Below are 13,964 nucleotides of genomic sequence, written 5' to 3' on the forward strand. Positions count from 1 at the left end.
TGTTTTGTGAAAGACTCTAATTATTCTAAAATATTGACTCATTACTTTGATAACAAGTCATTTTCTTTGATCTTGGTAATTATTTTTTGAGGTACTAGGTCAGTATTTGGGCAAGATTCTCATTATATTGAGACACAAACTCATTTTCTTCAAACATTTCTCATTATAATAACTTATAGAAGAGTCAGAAATGAGCACTGCGGGATCTAAAAGTGTTGATGTCGTGCAGTTTGTTCTAAGTGAGCCTGTTTCTTCAGTCAAAAAAAAAAACAAAAGTGTGCTTGAATGTGATAAGCAGCGGAGAGCAGCTAAAGTGAAGCCACTTGTGATGTTTTACTGGGAATACTTGCATGTCCCAGCTTGATCCGAAGGCCCCGGGCGACGCATTCAGCACAGACAGGAATGCAGCAGGATGCCTGCCGTTCGTAATGAAGCGAGTCCTGAAGAAACAAAGAGCACATTTACTTTCATTATTTTCATCTGTTGTTATTTATTATGTGCTATTATTATGATGGGGTGGTAGAATGCAGTTTAACATCTAATGTATACTGTATAATATTACTGTGCAACAATAGAAAGTAGAAAGTAAATTGACAGTTTGAACATCATTAGCAGATAAACCAATTATTTTATATTGTTTTATGAAATGTAATTATACTGCGACTACTTCAATGACTACTCCTAACAATAGAATTAATGACAAATACCTAACTTGAGCTTCAAAAAATGTTTGCGTAGGAGTGCTTGGTGGACTCAAATTGAGTTTTTTGGTAATACCTTTTGAAAAAAAGACACAAAAATACCAAGAAAAATCCAAGGCGCAATTAAAATGGTTTTTTTTCTGTCACTGCATGGTCACATTAGACCTAAAAACTAACTTTGATGCACTACTGCCTTCAAAGGCATTTTAATTGTTTAAAAAAAATGCCTCAGGGGTTTTCTTGTTATTTTTGTGTCTACTTGAACTTCAGTTTCATGTTCAGATTTGGCCTAAGGTCCTTTTAACAGTTCAACCTCACTATCATTCATAGAGCACTGTATTTGTTTTTAAAAAAATCTTTTTTACGTATTATATCTTTTATTATATTCGATAATTTTATGTTGTTTATTTCCTCCTCAAATGGATACTATGGCTACTGACCAAATCAAAAGTGATCAAATATGTGATAAAAAGACAGCATGCAGTGTGCAGGATCAGCCACATGATGGAGACAGAGTGCCGCAGCTTTTACTGGGACCGTAATGTTTGAGATAAAAGGCCTTTTCACTCAAGACATGTTGATACTTTCCAGTAGGAAAAGTTAAGTTGTGAATATTCAAATTTATTCTGCTTGTGTTTCATTAAGCTGTTCCAGTCTCAGGGTCCTGGTGTTGATCATGGGACACTTAAATACAACAAAGCTAATGTTCTAGTGATGTGTGAATGAGACATTTTCTTAAAATGATGACTAAAAACTTGTAATAATGAGACAATATCTCAAAACAATGAGAAACTGTCTCAAAATCTCTCAGAACAATGAGAAACTTTCCCAAAATGTTGACTTTATATCTCAAAATAATGACTTAATATCCCAAAAAAAACTTGTTTAAAACAACAAGATCATATCTCATAATAATGAGAAACACTCTCAAAATAATGATTTAGCATCTCAAAAATAATAAAAAACTTTTTAAAACATTGACCTAATGCAGAAAATAGTGAGAAATAATGGAGCAATATATTATTTCTCAAATAAATCAATAAATAAATAATATGCAAACATGCAAATATGAAATGAGCTTGTCCTCCTATGACAAATCAACACAGTAAAGTTAATTCAGTCAATTCAACTTTTAAATTCCAGAAGGAACAATTCTGCACAAGAAGTTTGCTTACTTCTGATACTTTCTGTACATTTTTCCTGATAATACAGTTCTGTTGTACTAATATGATTAAGTATTTTTAGACTGTTGTGTAGTCCAGTTGCAAAGACTTTTTAGATTTTTTCCAATAAAGTCAAAAGTCATCAAATTTTTGTCTCAAGTCCAAGTCATGTAGTCCAACTTTATTACTTCTTTGACCACAGATGTCTTGGGACGGTAAAACCAGAAATTAAACATGCACCCCCAGAAAATGACAAAAAGTCTATGACCTCCTCCTCAACATACCGTCAAAACCAGTGACACTATTTAAATGAAAAATATTGTGCAAAGTCACTCACTGATTATTAGTTTTTTGGGTGATTCAGAAGCGGGTGACCATAAAGCGCTGACGTCTTTTACTGTCTGGACGTACAAGCCGTAAAATGAGTGACAGAAGAATAGAAGAGAGTGATGGGACGTCTGGAGGACAGCACTCTGTCTTCCTGTGGATCTTTTACTCTGTGGCTCCTCTTTTGTCCCTCCCTGCCACGCCTCCAGCGGTCCCCTTGGCAACATGTTTTACTGCTGGCAGCCATATAAATACAGCACTGGCTCCTGTAAACTAGGAAAGCTGTACACAGTCACACTCAATGCCAAGGACACGACGAGCAAGGGGGTTTCTGCTGCGAAAATAAAAACGGACAGAGGAACGCAGGGGATTTTTAGTGAATATTTCACGTTATTCACTACAATTTTGTTTTGCAATGTGCAGAAAGGACTAAAAAAAGGGCACCAAAGAGGCCGGATTGGATACTTGTGACCCTGATCTGTTGTGTTTTTCAGCACAGCATGGATGCAGATCTGAAGAGGAGCGAGCAGAGACTCCTCAACGTGCTGGCTGACACTATTCGGGGACTGGAAGCTGTCAGAAGCAGCAGAAATCATCACACTGGAACAGTGGGTGGGAGATGCACCGAAGAAGAACCAGGTAGAGGCGGAGGAGGAGGAGAGGAGATGCTCAGTCCTGCAGGAGACGAGGAGGACGGTGCAGAGAGAGGGAGACGTGCTGATGAAGAGCGGGAGGAGAGAGAGTGGAAGCAGAGAGTTGTGGGGGTGCTGAGGGAGCTGAGTGTTTGTCATGCAGACAGAGTGACAGCATGGAGAGCAGTTCTCACAGAGTGTGCTAACATGTTATTCAAGTGTCCACCAGGGGGCACTGATCAGCAACATCAGACCAAAACAGGTATTTTTTTTTTTTTTTTTTTTACATTTCTTGCACTTTGCATTTTTCCTCATGTTTTGGAAATAAATCAAACCAGTTAGCTCAGGTTTCAGGGGGTTAATAGCTTGTTAAAGGCATCTCTACATAACTCAAGAAAACTGATGCTGATCCAGGTTTTTAAGGGGTTAATCCCACTGCGTCTCCATAAGTCACTGAATTTTTAATTAACCAGCTTTTTTATTAATTTAAAGCTACACTCTAATTAATTAAACATATATGCATATACCCACATACCCAAAATCAAAATCATCAGTTGATATGACTGATGTCTTTCTCAGCCTTTATGAAAAGTTATAAGGAACCAAAAAAAATAAGATAATTGGATTTAAAAAATAATTAAGAAAGAATTCTTGAAAAAGGTAAACATTTTGTTTTATTGTTGTGATCTTTAACGCGATGGCCTGTGTTTAATGCGTCTGTTTTTTGTTTCAGATACAGAATGTAAAGTCAAACTTTGTTCAGACTCCTTCAGTGAAACTTTTAGGAGTGTTGCGGAGGACGTAGAGAACATTATAGACAAACTGAATGCACTAAGAGCTAAGCTGGACAAAGAAATCTGCAATTTATGCGCAGAGGAGGCCTCAACTGAGGAGACAGCACTTCAAGAGATCCAAAGAGATCCAAAAACAGCAGAACAACCTGAGGATGACAACACCAAATCTGACCCTGAGCGTAAACGGGACGCTGAAGATGGAGACGATATAGTTCATATAATGCCATCAGAAGACAACGAACAAACAGCAGACTCCAGAATTAGCAGTTCTGACTGCAACCATGTAGAAGACACAAGGATAGAATTAGCTGTCAAAATTCAAGGGATTGAAAATGAGGAGTGTGTTTCATCAGAAAGTCAGACAGATTTCCTGGAGGACACAGAAAAGTGCACAAAAGGGGTAAATGACAAAGGCAAAGAGGAGACAAATAAAGAGTGGATCATAGTGAGGTAAGGTGACAAAACCATCCCCTTTTTATCCCATTAACCCCGAAACAAAAAACTGGCAGTATCCAATTCCATCTCCAAACTGAATTTAAACAGCCCAGTTGCCATACAATGCCAAGTGTTTGCACTGAATGTTTCTGCAGACCACAAATACGTTACATTTGTACGTTCCAGATCAACTGACAAAAGAGTTTTTTTTAGTGAGACATTGTCACCATTTGCAGCAGAAATTGTGCCATGAAAAGAGAGAGTGTTTTAGCAAGATATCATTGGGAGTTCCAGCAACTGCACCTCCAAAAGAAGTTGTTTTTGGTTATTGGCATCATTTCCAGTGGTGACTGTGTCACAAAATGTAGATGTTTCTTTTGCAAGACATTTGCAGCATTTTCAGTGATGATTGTGCCACCAAAAGAGGTTACAGGCATTATTTCCAGCAGTAATTGAGTCACCAAAAAAAATTGTTTTAAAGCAAGACATTGGTGGCATTTGCAGTTTTGATAATCCCACAAAAAGCAGGTTTTTTTTCTAGAAAGACATTGGTGGCAATTTCTGTGCCACCAAAACTGGGTTCTTTCATGATGATTGAAATTTCATACTCAGGAGTTTATGTTTTTTATGGCTACATCATTACATCATCATCAGTCTACATGGGATATGTATCATTTTATACATATGTCATAAATTTTCAACAAAACATCTTCATTAAAAACTTTGGAAAGTTTTTGTCAGTCAAACAATGTTTGGCTGCACAGTATGAGATGGAACATTATTGTAACATTGCACTTGTTTAGTTCAGCATCCTGGTCTTTATTCTGCACGGGGGGGCGGGCTGTGAGTGTGGACATGATGTCTTTCCTCCCCCTCGTTTCCCCTGCTCGCTGATACAGAGGCAAAATCCCTGCAGTCGTGCAAAGCGAGCGGGTGCACGTGCTTGAACCACCTGGTCTCCTCATAGCTGGTTATTTCATACAGTTCACTGCGAGGTCAACGCCCAGATTAGTCCAAACGCCAAACAAATTCAGATCAGAGGAAGAGGCCGAGTGTGGGAGAGGATGATATGGAAATGTGCGAGCCCCTGCATTTCAGAAGATGGTTGCACTTTTGACTAGAAATGTCGCTTCAAGATGATCAAAATTTTTATTACTCCTCCTCCCACTATTGCAGACATTAAGAACAAAAACAGCTGTTTTCAGTAAAGCAGGAGGGAAAAAATGAAGACCCGCAGGATCTGTATTAAAATTTTTATTTTTACATGATTTCTAGGCCCACTGGTCAACAGGAGGACAGCCAATCAGATGCACCGTGTTTTATCCGAGCACCTGCAGGTGTGGCTGAAATCCTGAGATGTGAGGCGGCCGACACTCTGAGCTGCCTGATGGTGAGCGGCTCGGAGGAGCTGGTCAGCAGAGTGATCAGGGTCAAAGTTCAGGACGGAGCAAACGTCCGCTTCCCTGTGACCGTGGCTGTGCCTTTCTGCGCACGTTACCGCGGCAACTACAGGGATGTGGCTGTGAAGATAGTTGACGGGGAGAGGAGGGCGAGCTACGTCACACCTGTGACAACAGAGGGCACGTACGGAGGGCAGAGGGTAAAGTTTTGTTTTATTTACAGCGTGTTAAAAAAAACGAAGCTTTATTTTCCTGCCAGAAATGCCATAAACTAAAAAAGTTGCTTTTATTTATGCATTTTATGACATTTGCTGGCTATATATTTTTTGTATTATTTTTGTTGTTCTTTCATTTACTTTTGTTTTTCAGAGTTTTTTTTTATCTTTTCAGTTTAGTTTTTATTGTTCAAATAAGTTCATTATTTGGAATTAGTTTTTTGTTATTATCATTACTATTTTATTATTATTATCATTTATGATTTATTCAGTTTTAGTAGTGGATATATTTGTCAGGGGCGAGATTTGGGAAGTTCAGAGCAGGTATTGCATTTTCTGAGGGCAAGTCTAGTTCTTTACTTCTATTTGTTTACTTAAATGGTTTTTTTTTCACACCACGTTTTATTCGTTTAGTTTAAGATAACTGTAATAACCTTGGTTTGGACTCAGGGGGAATATTGTTTTCTGTGTATAAATGATTGAAATGTGTCGGTCAAATTGATTTTATTGATGTTTTATGTCTTTGTCAGGGCTCATTTGCAGAGGTGAGGGTGTACTCTGTGGGCCTGTTTGCAGTCGTTTCCTGTCTTAAAAAAGAAAATTACACAGTTCCCACAAAGGGTTTGTCACTCAAGCTCCACATGGACCCCCGAATCTGTCTGAGCTACCTCCCAGGATGCTTCACTGCTCCAGTGATGGCACAAACCATGGTACGGAAATGATGATTTTTATCACTTCCCATCTGTCTGCCACTTTACTTCTAACACAAGCGTATTAAAACAGCAATCACAGATTTACTTGTGGATTTGCTGTGTTGTGGGTTGTTTGGAAAATTTGTAAATTTGTGAAATATTGAGTTCAAATATTGAGTTAGTTTAAAAAAAACAGACTAGGTGAGGAAAATAGACAAAAAGAAAACAAGAGGACAAACATATCTACTACTTATAATTCACAGACTTGAGTTTTCTCCAGATGTTTGCTGTGAGGGAGAAAAATGAACAGCTGCAGCCGATATTCGAATTGACTTCTGAGTCCAATCATCTGTGAACTACCTCCACCGCAGCAGTTTGCTGCTTGATCTAACGTCAAAAACCCAGCAGCTCCCGCTCTACACAGCTCTCTTTGATAAAACAGCATGCTGTCGGCAAAACAAAAGTGTGGGAAAAGAAACAATTTTCATATCACACGGCGTCTCTGTCCAAACTGAAGTTTAAATAATGCACAACATCTGTTTCCTCATCTGTCTCAGGTCCAGCCGGTGGATGCCGTCCTCCTGGCTGCCGTCAAGTCTAGAGGTGATTCCTATCACTCGGTGGTGTCTACAAGTCCTCTGCTCTACCTCACCCACCCGTCCTCTCAGCCCCTGAGACGACCCCTCACTCTCACCCTTCCCTGTCCCCCAAACCCCGAAAAAAAGAGGAGAGCGAAGGAGCAAGGGGAGGAGGACGACAACCGAACTCGACCTGAAAGTGCTTCTCCACCATGGGAGCAACATGCCTCACACAGAAGGAGGTGATTTAATGAAGTAAAATCCAGATATCTGACAGCAAAAGCACCAGAATAAACTGTCGGCATTGTACGTTTCTGCAAACCACTGATAAGATACATTTGTACCACATTTCTAAAGTGACATAGTTCAGATTACATGCATATGAGCTACCAAACTGGCTATTTTTGAACAAAAGTTTAAACGTTTTGTAGATTTCCAGTTGTGTTTGTCGTGAAAAAAGGGGATATAGTATTTTTAGTATTTTTTTAATAAGGGGTCAGGACATTTCTAGCTGCGCTTGTTGTGACCAAACCGGGTATTTTTTGACAAGAGTCTGGGACATTTCCAGCCATGTTTGTAGCACCAAACATTAAAGAGTTTGAGAGATTTACAGTCGTGTTTGTTGTGAAAATAACATTTTTTTTAATATTTTAGTATTTTTAAACAAAAGTTAGGGACATTTACAGCTATGTTTGTAGCAACAAAAGTGGTGTTTAACAAAGGTTTAGGACATTTGCAGATGGATCTGTAGCAACCAAAGCAGCTGTGTTTGTTGCAACAAATGTGGATATTTCTTAACAAGAGTCTGGGACATATTCAGTCATGTTTGTAGCAACAAGAACGGGTATTTTTTAACGTGAGTTTAGAACATTTGCAGCCGTGTTTGGAGCAACCAAACTGGGTATTCGTAAACAAAAGTTTAGGACATTTCCATCAGTGTTTGCAGCAACAACAGGTATATTTTTACCGAGAGTTTGGGACATTTTTAGTCATGTTTGTAGGTACCAAACTGACAAACAAACAAACACCAAAAACAACAAAGTGCCTTTTTGTGCCTAAACCTAACCTCTTGCTGTCAGTCTTGTTCTAAAGATATTTTGTGTTAAATGTCTGTCAGATTTCTAGGCGTCTCTGTGAAGTCTAAGGAGATGTCCAACGAGCTGCTGATCGTTCTGGGCTCAAGAGACAAACAGTGGAGCGTCCTGGAGAAAGTCACAGTCAGGAACCAGCAAAACGGACTGGTGTCCTTTGAGCTGACGGAGAACTTTGACAGGTTTGCAACATAATGTCTTCCTCTGTTGAATTCAGCAGTTTGTGAGGGGTGGCTTTATGGAATTACTTGATCAAAAAAAGATCAGAGAAATGTTTTGGAGTCCGGTTTTTACTTCAGTTTTATGGCAGCAGTAGCTAAAATATACAGCACAGGGCCACAGAGTGCTTTGTGGATAAATATCAGAGAGGCAGATTCAATTCTAAAGCTAACAAGTGAGCCGCTGAAGGGCGGCAAGAGGAAAGGCAATATAGTTTTCTGATCTTGTTAGAAGCTTTGCTGCTCAGTTACAGAGACAGTTGCAAAAAGAGATTCGCGTCAAAATACTGTAAATCCGATATGAAAGCCTGGATGATTTTCTCTGTGAATGCAGCACTCAGTGGAAATGTTGTCGGACCATCCAAAGTAAACAGATCAAGACAAAAACTGCAATATGAGGCAGAAACATCCACAGAAAGACAACAGACAGCACAGACAAGCCAAGGCTCAGAGTCGTAGAGGGACGCTCATTTGGAGCATCATTTCTGTCTGATCCGGAGCTGATTTGCCCGATTTGTCCCCCCAGTAAAAGAAAAATCTGAAAAACATAAAATACGGTGTCAAAAGAAGACGTTTAAGAGTATCTTTAACATGCCAGCGTCTTTGTCTCTTACCACATGTCCTCGCTCCTGTGCCTCACTGCTAAACTTGATCAGCCACTGCAGCTGATCTGAAGGATTGTAGATTTTCAGTTTGCTGTTGTTTCCGATATGCAGTGTCACAACGAGTTTGGAGCTCGCACCACAAATAAGGATGTAACAAATCCTGCATCTAAACCACAGAAGCAGGAGACACTATCAGGCTTCACAGTTTAAAAGAAGTGAAAGCAAAACAATTGTTTTTGTACCTTTTTGTTAAGACGCAGTTAGCAGACTCCGGGTTTGTTTGCTTCTCAGGAAATGAGCGTAAAACCTTGAATTGATCAGTTCTGTGCAGCGTTGTTGTTGTTGTCATATCAAGGAGGCTGTTGAAACTGGATCGCACATAGAGGAGAATAAACAATTTTTATTAAGAGCAGACAAAAAATTCACCCCAAAAAAATAAATGAATATTATGTGAGAGAACTGAAAAGTCATTTTTAACTCTCCTTGGCACCTGTCAGTGAAATACATCCTTTTTTGTTTTCGTTTTGCCACAGATTTTCCCTGCAAGATACAGAAACCATCATGGGTGAATAATTACGATGATTATTACACTTTATTGTTTTAAAAAACAAAGAAAAAAATACTTAATAAGCCCTTTGAGTCTTAAATAAATTTTAAATAAAGGGTATTTCAGTGTTTTAGCAGAAAACAACAATCACGTGCAGGATTGCAGTTTTAACGGCTGCATATTTCTCACAGCATGCATGTGGTATTGGAGGCCCATGAGTCTGAGGAGTGTGTGTGTCAGACGCAGCAGGTTAACAGGGTTTTGGGCCGTCCACACAGCCACGTCCACACAGCGACTCCCAGCTGTGGCAGTCATCAGGAGTCCTCCAAACACATACACGAGGTAGCACACATTGACCCTGGTCAGACCGAGAGAAAGACAGAAATTTAGGCAATGTGGGATTCAACATTTGGAGAAAAGTGTTGAAAATCTAAAAAATCATAGATCCTTACTTGTGGACAGTAAGCTCGGGTGGAAACTTCAACATGAAGAGGTTTGATGAGTGAGGGCCGGCGGGAACAAACCTAGAACGGAAAACATGTTTATGAGCACATTTGCTCAGAGCAAAATAACACCACTTGAGAATATCTGAGATATATTTGGGAAATTTAAGGAAAGTTTTACTTCTCCCACATATTTGTTCCTATTTTCACAGAAACTAGCAGGACTGATATTGACTTTTTGCAACATTTAGTAAAAACTACTGTTAAAATACAAACTTTGACAATATTTATTAGTTTATATGAAAAATGAATTGCTTCTTTTCTACCTTTCTATGTTAACAGACCTTAATCATCTTTTGCTTTCTTATTTTTGATAAATAAGCTTTAATTTGGTATTTTTAATGCACTCTGGCTCCTTATTTACATTCAGAAATTTAAAAAAAACCCAGTGTGAATCAATTTATATCATCTCTCTAAACCACTAACAGATTTAGATTCTGAAAAAACTACAAATATGCAATTACAATAACCAAAAAGCACCAAAAAAGCACAGAATACATCCAGTAATATAAAGGTAGAACTTTACACAAAGCAAGATTTTTTCTGTTAAAAATAGCCTTCGCTTTAATCACACTTTGTAAACGATTCAAATGCATAGAAAAGACATTATATAGTGTATAGAGTAGTGTATAGTAGTATAAAGTACTCACCACTCATGCAGCTGCTCCTCCACGTCGTCGAGGTTTTACGTCTTTCATGTCGACAGTCTTTGGGCGCAGCGTGATAAGACAAGAAACGTGAAATGCTACAACTAACCGGGCTTACAGCGAGTTTTTCTTTACATAAGGGGTTTAAGAGAGGCTGTATGGATAAAAGGGGCCTAAATACTTTGAATTCCAGGCTTTAGTATTACTACGTCAGAACATAAGTACATAGTAAAAATGTAAAGAGGTCCTATGATAAGAAAATAAAGCTATCTGTGTTTAAAAGATTAATATTATGCATAGCTGTAACTTTTGAACTGGTCCTTTAAGAAGGATGACTTCTCTTTTTTTTTCTGGTGCTGTAATTCTCTTTTTTATCTAAAACTGAATATAAGTACAGCAGTTAATATGAGTTCTGTATTCTGTCTTAAGTATATTACGTCCGTATCCAGGCCCTTGATAACAGACTCATCTCTTCTCTCTGTTCAGAAACAATCTCGTCTCTTTTCTCTCCTCAGACTCCTGGTGGTTCGTCTCCTCTCTCCGCTGCAGCCCTGTCGTCTCTCCTGCCTGGCAGAGGAGCTGGAGGAGGCGGTCTGCTGCCACGCCGTCACCGTCGCCCTCCAGAGGAGACGAGACGCGCCTCACGCCGTCCTGGTGGCTGCCCTGCCCAGCAGAGACCTCAGCTGGGAGCTGTCCAAACTGAGAGCGCAGGGCTTCAGCGGCCTGTCGGAGACCTCATCGGAGATCTCCATGTGTGAAGGAGATCAGCTGCTCCTCCACTTTAGTGGCAACATCACCTCCACAGGTGAGGCTGGCCCACTTTAACCCTTTGAAACCTGGATCAGCATGACTTGAACCCTTCGAACCCCGAGCAAAATTGTTTTGTTTTTTTTTGTTTTGTTTTTACAAAACTTAGGTGGAAAGGTAAAAAAAGCAAAAGTTTTTATACTCATCTTAAATATTTCAAAATATTTTAGAGGTTTTTTTTCAGGTTATTTCCCTGTTTGTTTGCTCTTGTTTTTAATGTTTTTTTTCTCCATTTTTATTTATTTATTTGATATTTTATTGTGTTTTTTATTGTGTTATTGTATTTCTTGTACTTTTTATAATTAATTTAACTAATTTTTGGGTAATTTCTTCCCAAGTTGCTCACGGCCTTCTTTCCATGTTTAAGAAATCAAGTGGGTTTTCTCTATACCTTACACTCTATACTGTGTTTGTCCCTATTTGATTTGATCTGATTTTTTTGAACATGTATAAAAAAATTTTAAGCATCTTTATGTTCATTCTTGTTGCTGCTTTTTTACTCTTCTCTAATATCCAATCCCATATCATTGCTTTGTTGACTTTGTGTTTGGTTATATGTGTGCACTGAATGGTGAATTAGAGGTTTGAAGATGACACTTATTTTAGTTCAGTTGATTAAAGTAGAAAGATTTTATGTGTTCGTGTTTCACAACAGGATCCAAAAACGACCAAAATGAAATCCCACACGAACGACTCACTTTCCACAGTCAGCAGAAAAATCAGCTCCTGGTGCGTCTCACTGAAGTGGACCCGTTTGGGAACTACAGCTCGCCGCACTACAAGGGCACGGCCATGTTTTATAAGGTCACCAGAGGTCAGCTGGCGTGGCGAGGTGACAGAGCGTTGCTGACGGACACAAAGCTCCTCGGAGAGCCCGTCTGTAAGCTGTCTCTGACGTTACCCAAGGTGCACAAACATTCACGAGAAATTATACTTTCTGTTAATAGGCTGACCGTCACAATAAAAGCTTCTTGTAACATTTTACTCTGTTTCATTTTAGAAAGTGAGAACCATAAATCGGCCCATGACGGCTCGAGTAAAGCTGTGCGAAGGAACAGGTGGGTGACATGTTTTGAGGTACTTGTACTTTACTATTGTATTATCACTTTCCACTACTTTATTCCCCTACTCTACTACATTTATGAAAATATAGTATTTTCCCCAAAACTTTTTTTTTTATTTGGCAGGTGTTGTTGATGGTTATTTTATAGTTTTTGCAAACTTTTGCAAAGTTTTGCTGCTTTATTTGAATTCAGTTAGGTACTTTTTAGGATTTTATATATCAACCCAGTGGCCACAAATAATGTTGGCAGTGAAGGATTTTGCAAACCATATATATGTTACATTTTCACATTTCATTAGTTCAATTTGTATGTTTCATATGCAGCAGATAATTTGAAATTTTTCAAAAAAGGCACAAAAATGTTGCAGGAAAACCGTTGAGGTTTAGGTCAGCGTTAGGAAAACATCATGTTTTGGCTAAAAATACCTGGATTTGTTGCATCAAACACAGCTGGAAATGTCCTGGTGTGACGTTGTTGTTTTTTGTCTTTAATCCCCTCCCTACTTTATAAGAAACAAAGCTTATACACACAAAATCTGAACTTCGTGCCTCCATGTTTCATCTCCGTCCTGCAGATTCTCTGTCAGACTCTCTTCTTCTGTGGCTGTCTGGCGAGCTCTCAGAGGAGGAAGTGGCTCTCCTGGTTCTCTCCCTGCGTCTCCGTCGAAGCGCCGCTCAGCTGGTGAAGCTGCGGGCCGGGGACAGCCTGTCCACCCAGGCCTTCCAGGTGCTGTCCATGTGGAGGAGGGGACTGCCCGCTGCCCCGCACACGCCCAAAGCCTCTCAGCTGGCTCACTGCTTAGTGAAGAGCGGCAGGCCGGACCTGGCCCGGGAGCTGCTGCTGCGGCAGGCTGCGACCACCACACAGGGATCACTAAAATAAAATTTAAAAAGCTACTTTTTAATGACCTTAAGTTTAATAAATTTCACATTTTTCAACAACACAAACCAAATCACAGAACACAATCCCCGAAGAACACCAGGCAAAAGAGAAAAAATATATATTAAATAAAATAATCTAAAGAAGGATTGAATAATACTAAAAGACAAATCAAAAACAAACAGACAAGAGCAGTAGTGAATAATAAACTAAGGTAATAAGGACTGATAAATTGATATGATATGAAAAAACACTTTTTAAATGTTGCTTTCAGTCAGGTTGTGTCAGAGGAGCTAGTTGTAATGTTTACTTTCATCCACAAGAGGTCAGCATTCAACTGTGTGATTTCTAGCTCTCTTCAGACTTGATAAATAAACAGTCTTTTTTAGGGGCCTAAAAACTTCTCCAATCAGTCAGTCCAGTATATAGTCATTTTCATTTTAACACACATCTCTGAAGCTGAAAAATGTCCTAAAAACACAAACTCCTGTATGTCAGTGTTGAAAGCATTTTCACCGTGCAGCAATGTTAGAGACGATTGCTGAATTCATAAGGACAATATTGTTTAGTTTAACATATTAAAAACAATAAGACAGAAAATAAAATAAAACAACAGTGATAAGAAGCTGTAAGACAGGTGTTAAAAATGTCAAAAAAGTAAAAGTA

General features: G+C 39.0%; 1 protein-coding gene across 1 annotated transcript; it reads left to right on the forward strand.

Moving 5' to 3' along the window:
- Positions 1-2,285: 2,285 nt before the first annotated feature.
- dthd1 (death domain containing 1) lies at positions 2,286-13,301 on the forward strand. The gene is made up of 11 exons (XM_042512721.1): positions 2,286-2,411; positions 2,686-3,085; positions 3,557-4,067; positions 5,328-5,652; positions 6,198-6,377; positions 6,917-7,179; positions 8,055-8,210; positions 11,064-11,353; positions 12,011-12,261; positions 12,356-12,413; positions 12,994-13,301. The coding sequence occupies exons 1-11, from the start codon at positions 2,286-2,288 to the stop codon at positions 13,299-13,301; spliced, it is 2,868 nt and encodes a 955-aa protein (XP_042368655.1).
- Positions 13,302-13,964: the final 663 nt, after the last annotated feature.

The sequence above is a fragment of the Plectropomus leopardus genome, chromosome 23 (assembly GCF_008729295.1).
Source record: "Plectropomus leopardus isolate mb chromosome 23, YSFRI_Pleo_2.0, whole genome shotgun sequence".
NCBI lineage: Eukaryota > Metazoa > Chordata > Actinopteri > Perciformes > Serranidae > Plectropomus > Plectropomus leopardus.

Bases quoted from the DNA above. Each gene is read 5' to 3' on its own strand.
- dthd1 (XM_042512721.1), top strand. From the start codon at position 2,286: ATGAGTGACAGAAGAATAGAAGAGAGTGATGGGACGTCTGGAGGACAG. The intron at 4,068-5,327 runs GTAAGGTGACAA...CATGATTTCTAG, and splicing joins AAAGAGTGGATCATAGTGAG to GCCCACTGGTCAACAGGAGG. The intron at 5,653-6,197 runs GTAAAGTTTTGT...TGTCTTTGTCAG, and splicing joins GCACGTACGGAGGGCAGAGG to GGCTCATTTGCAGAGGTGAG.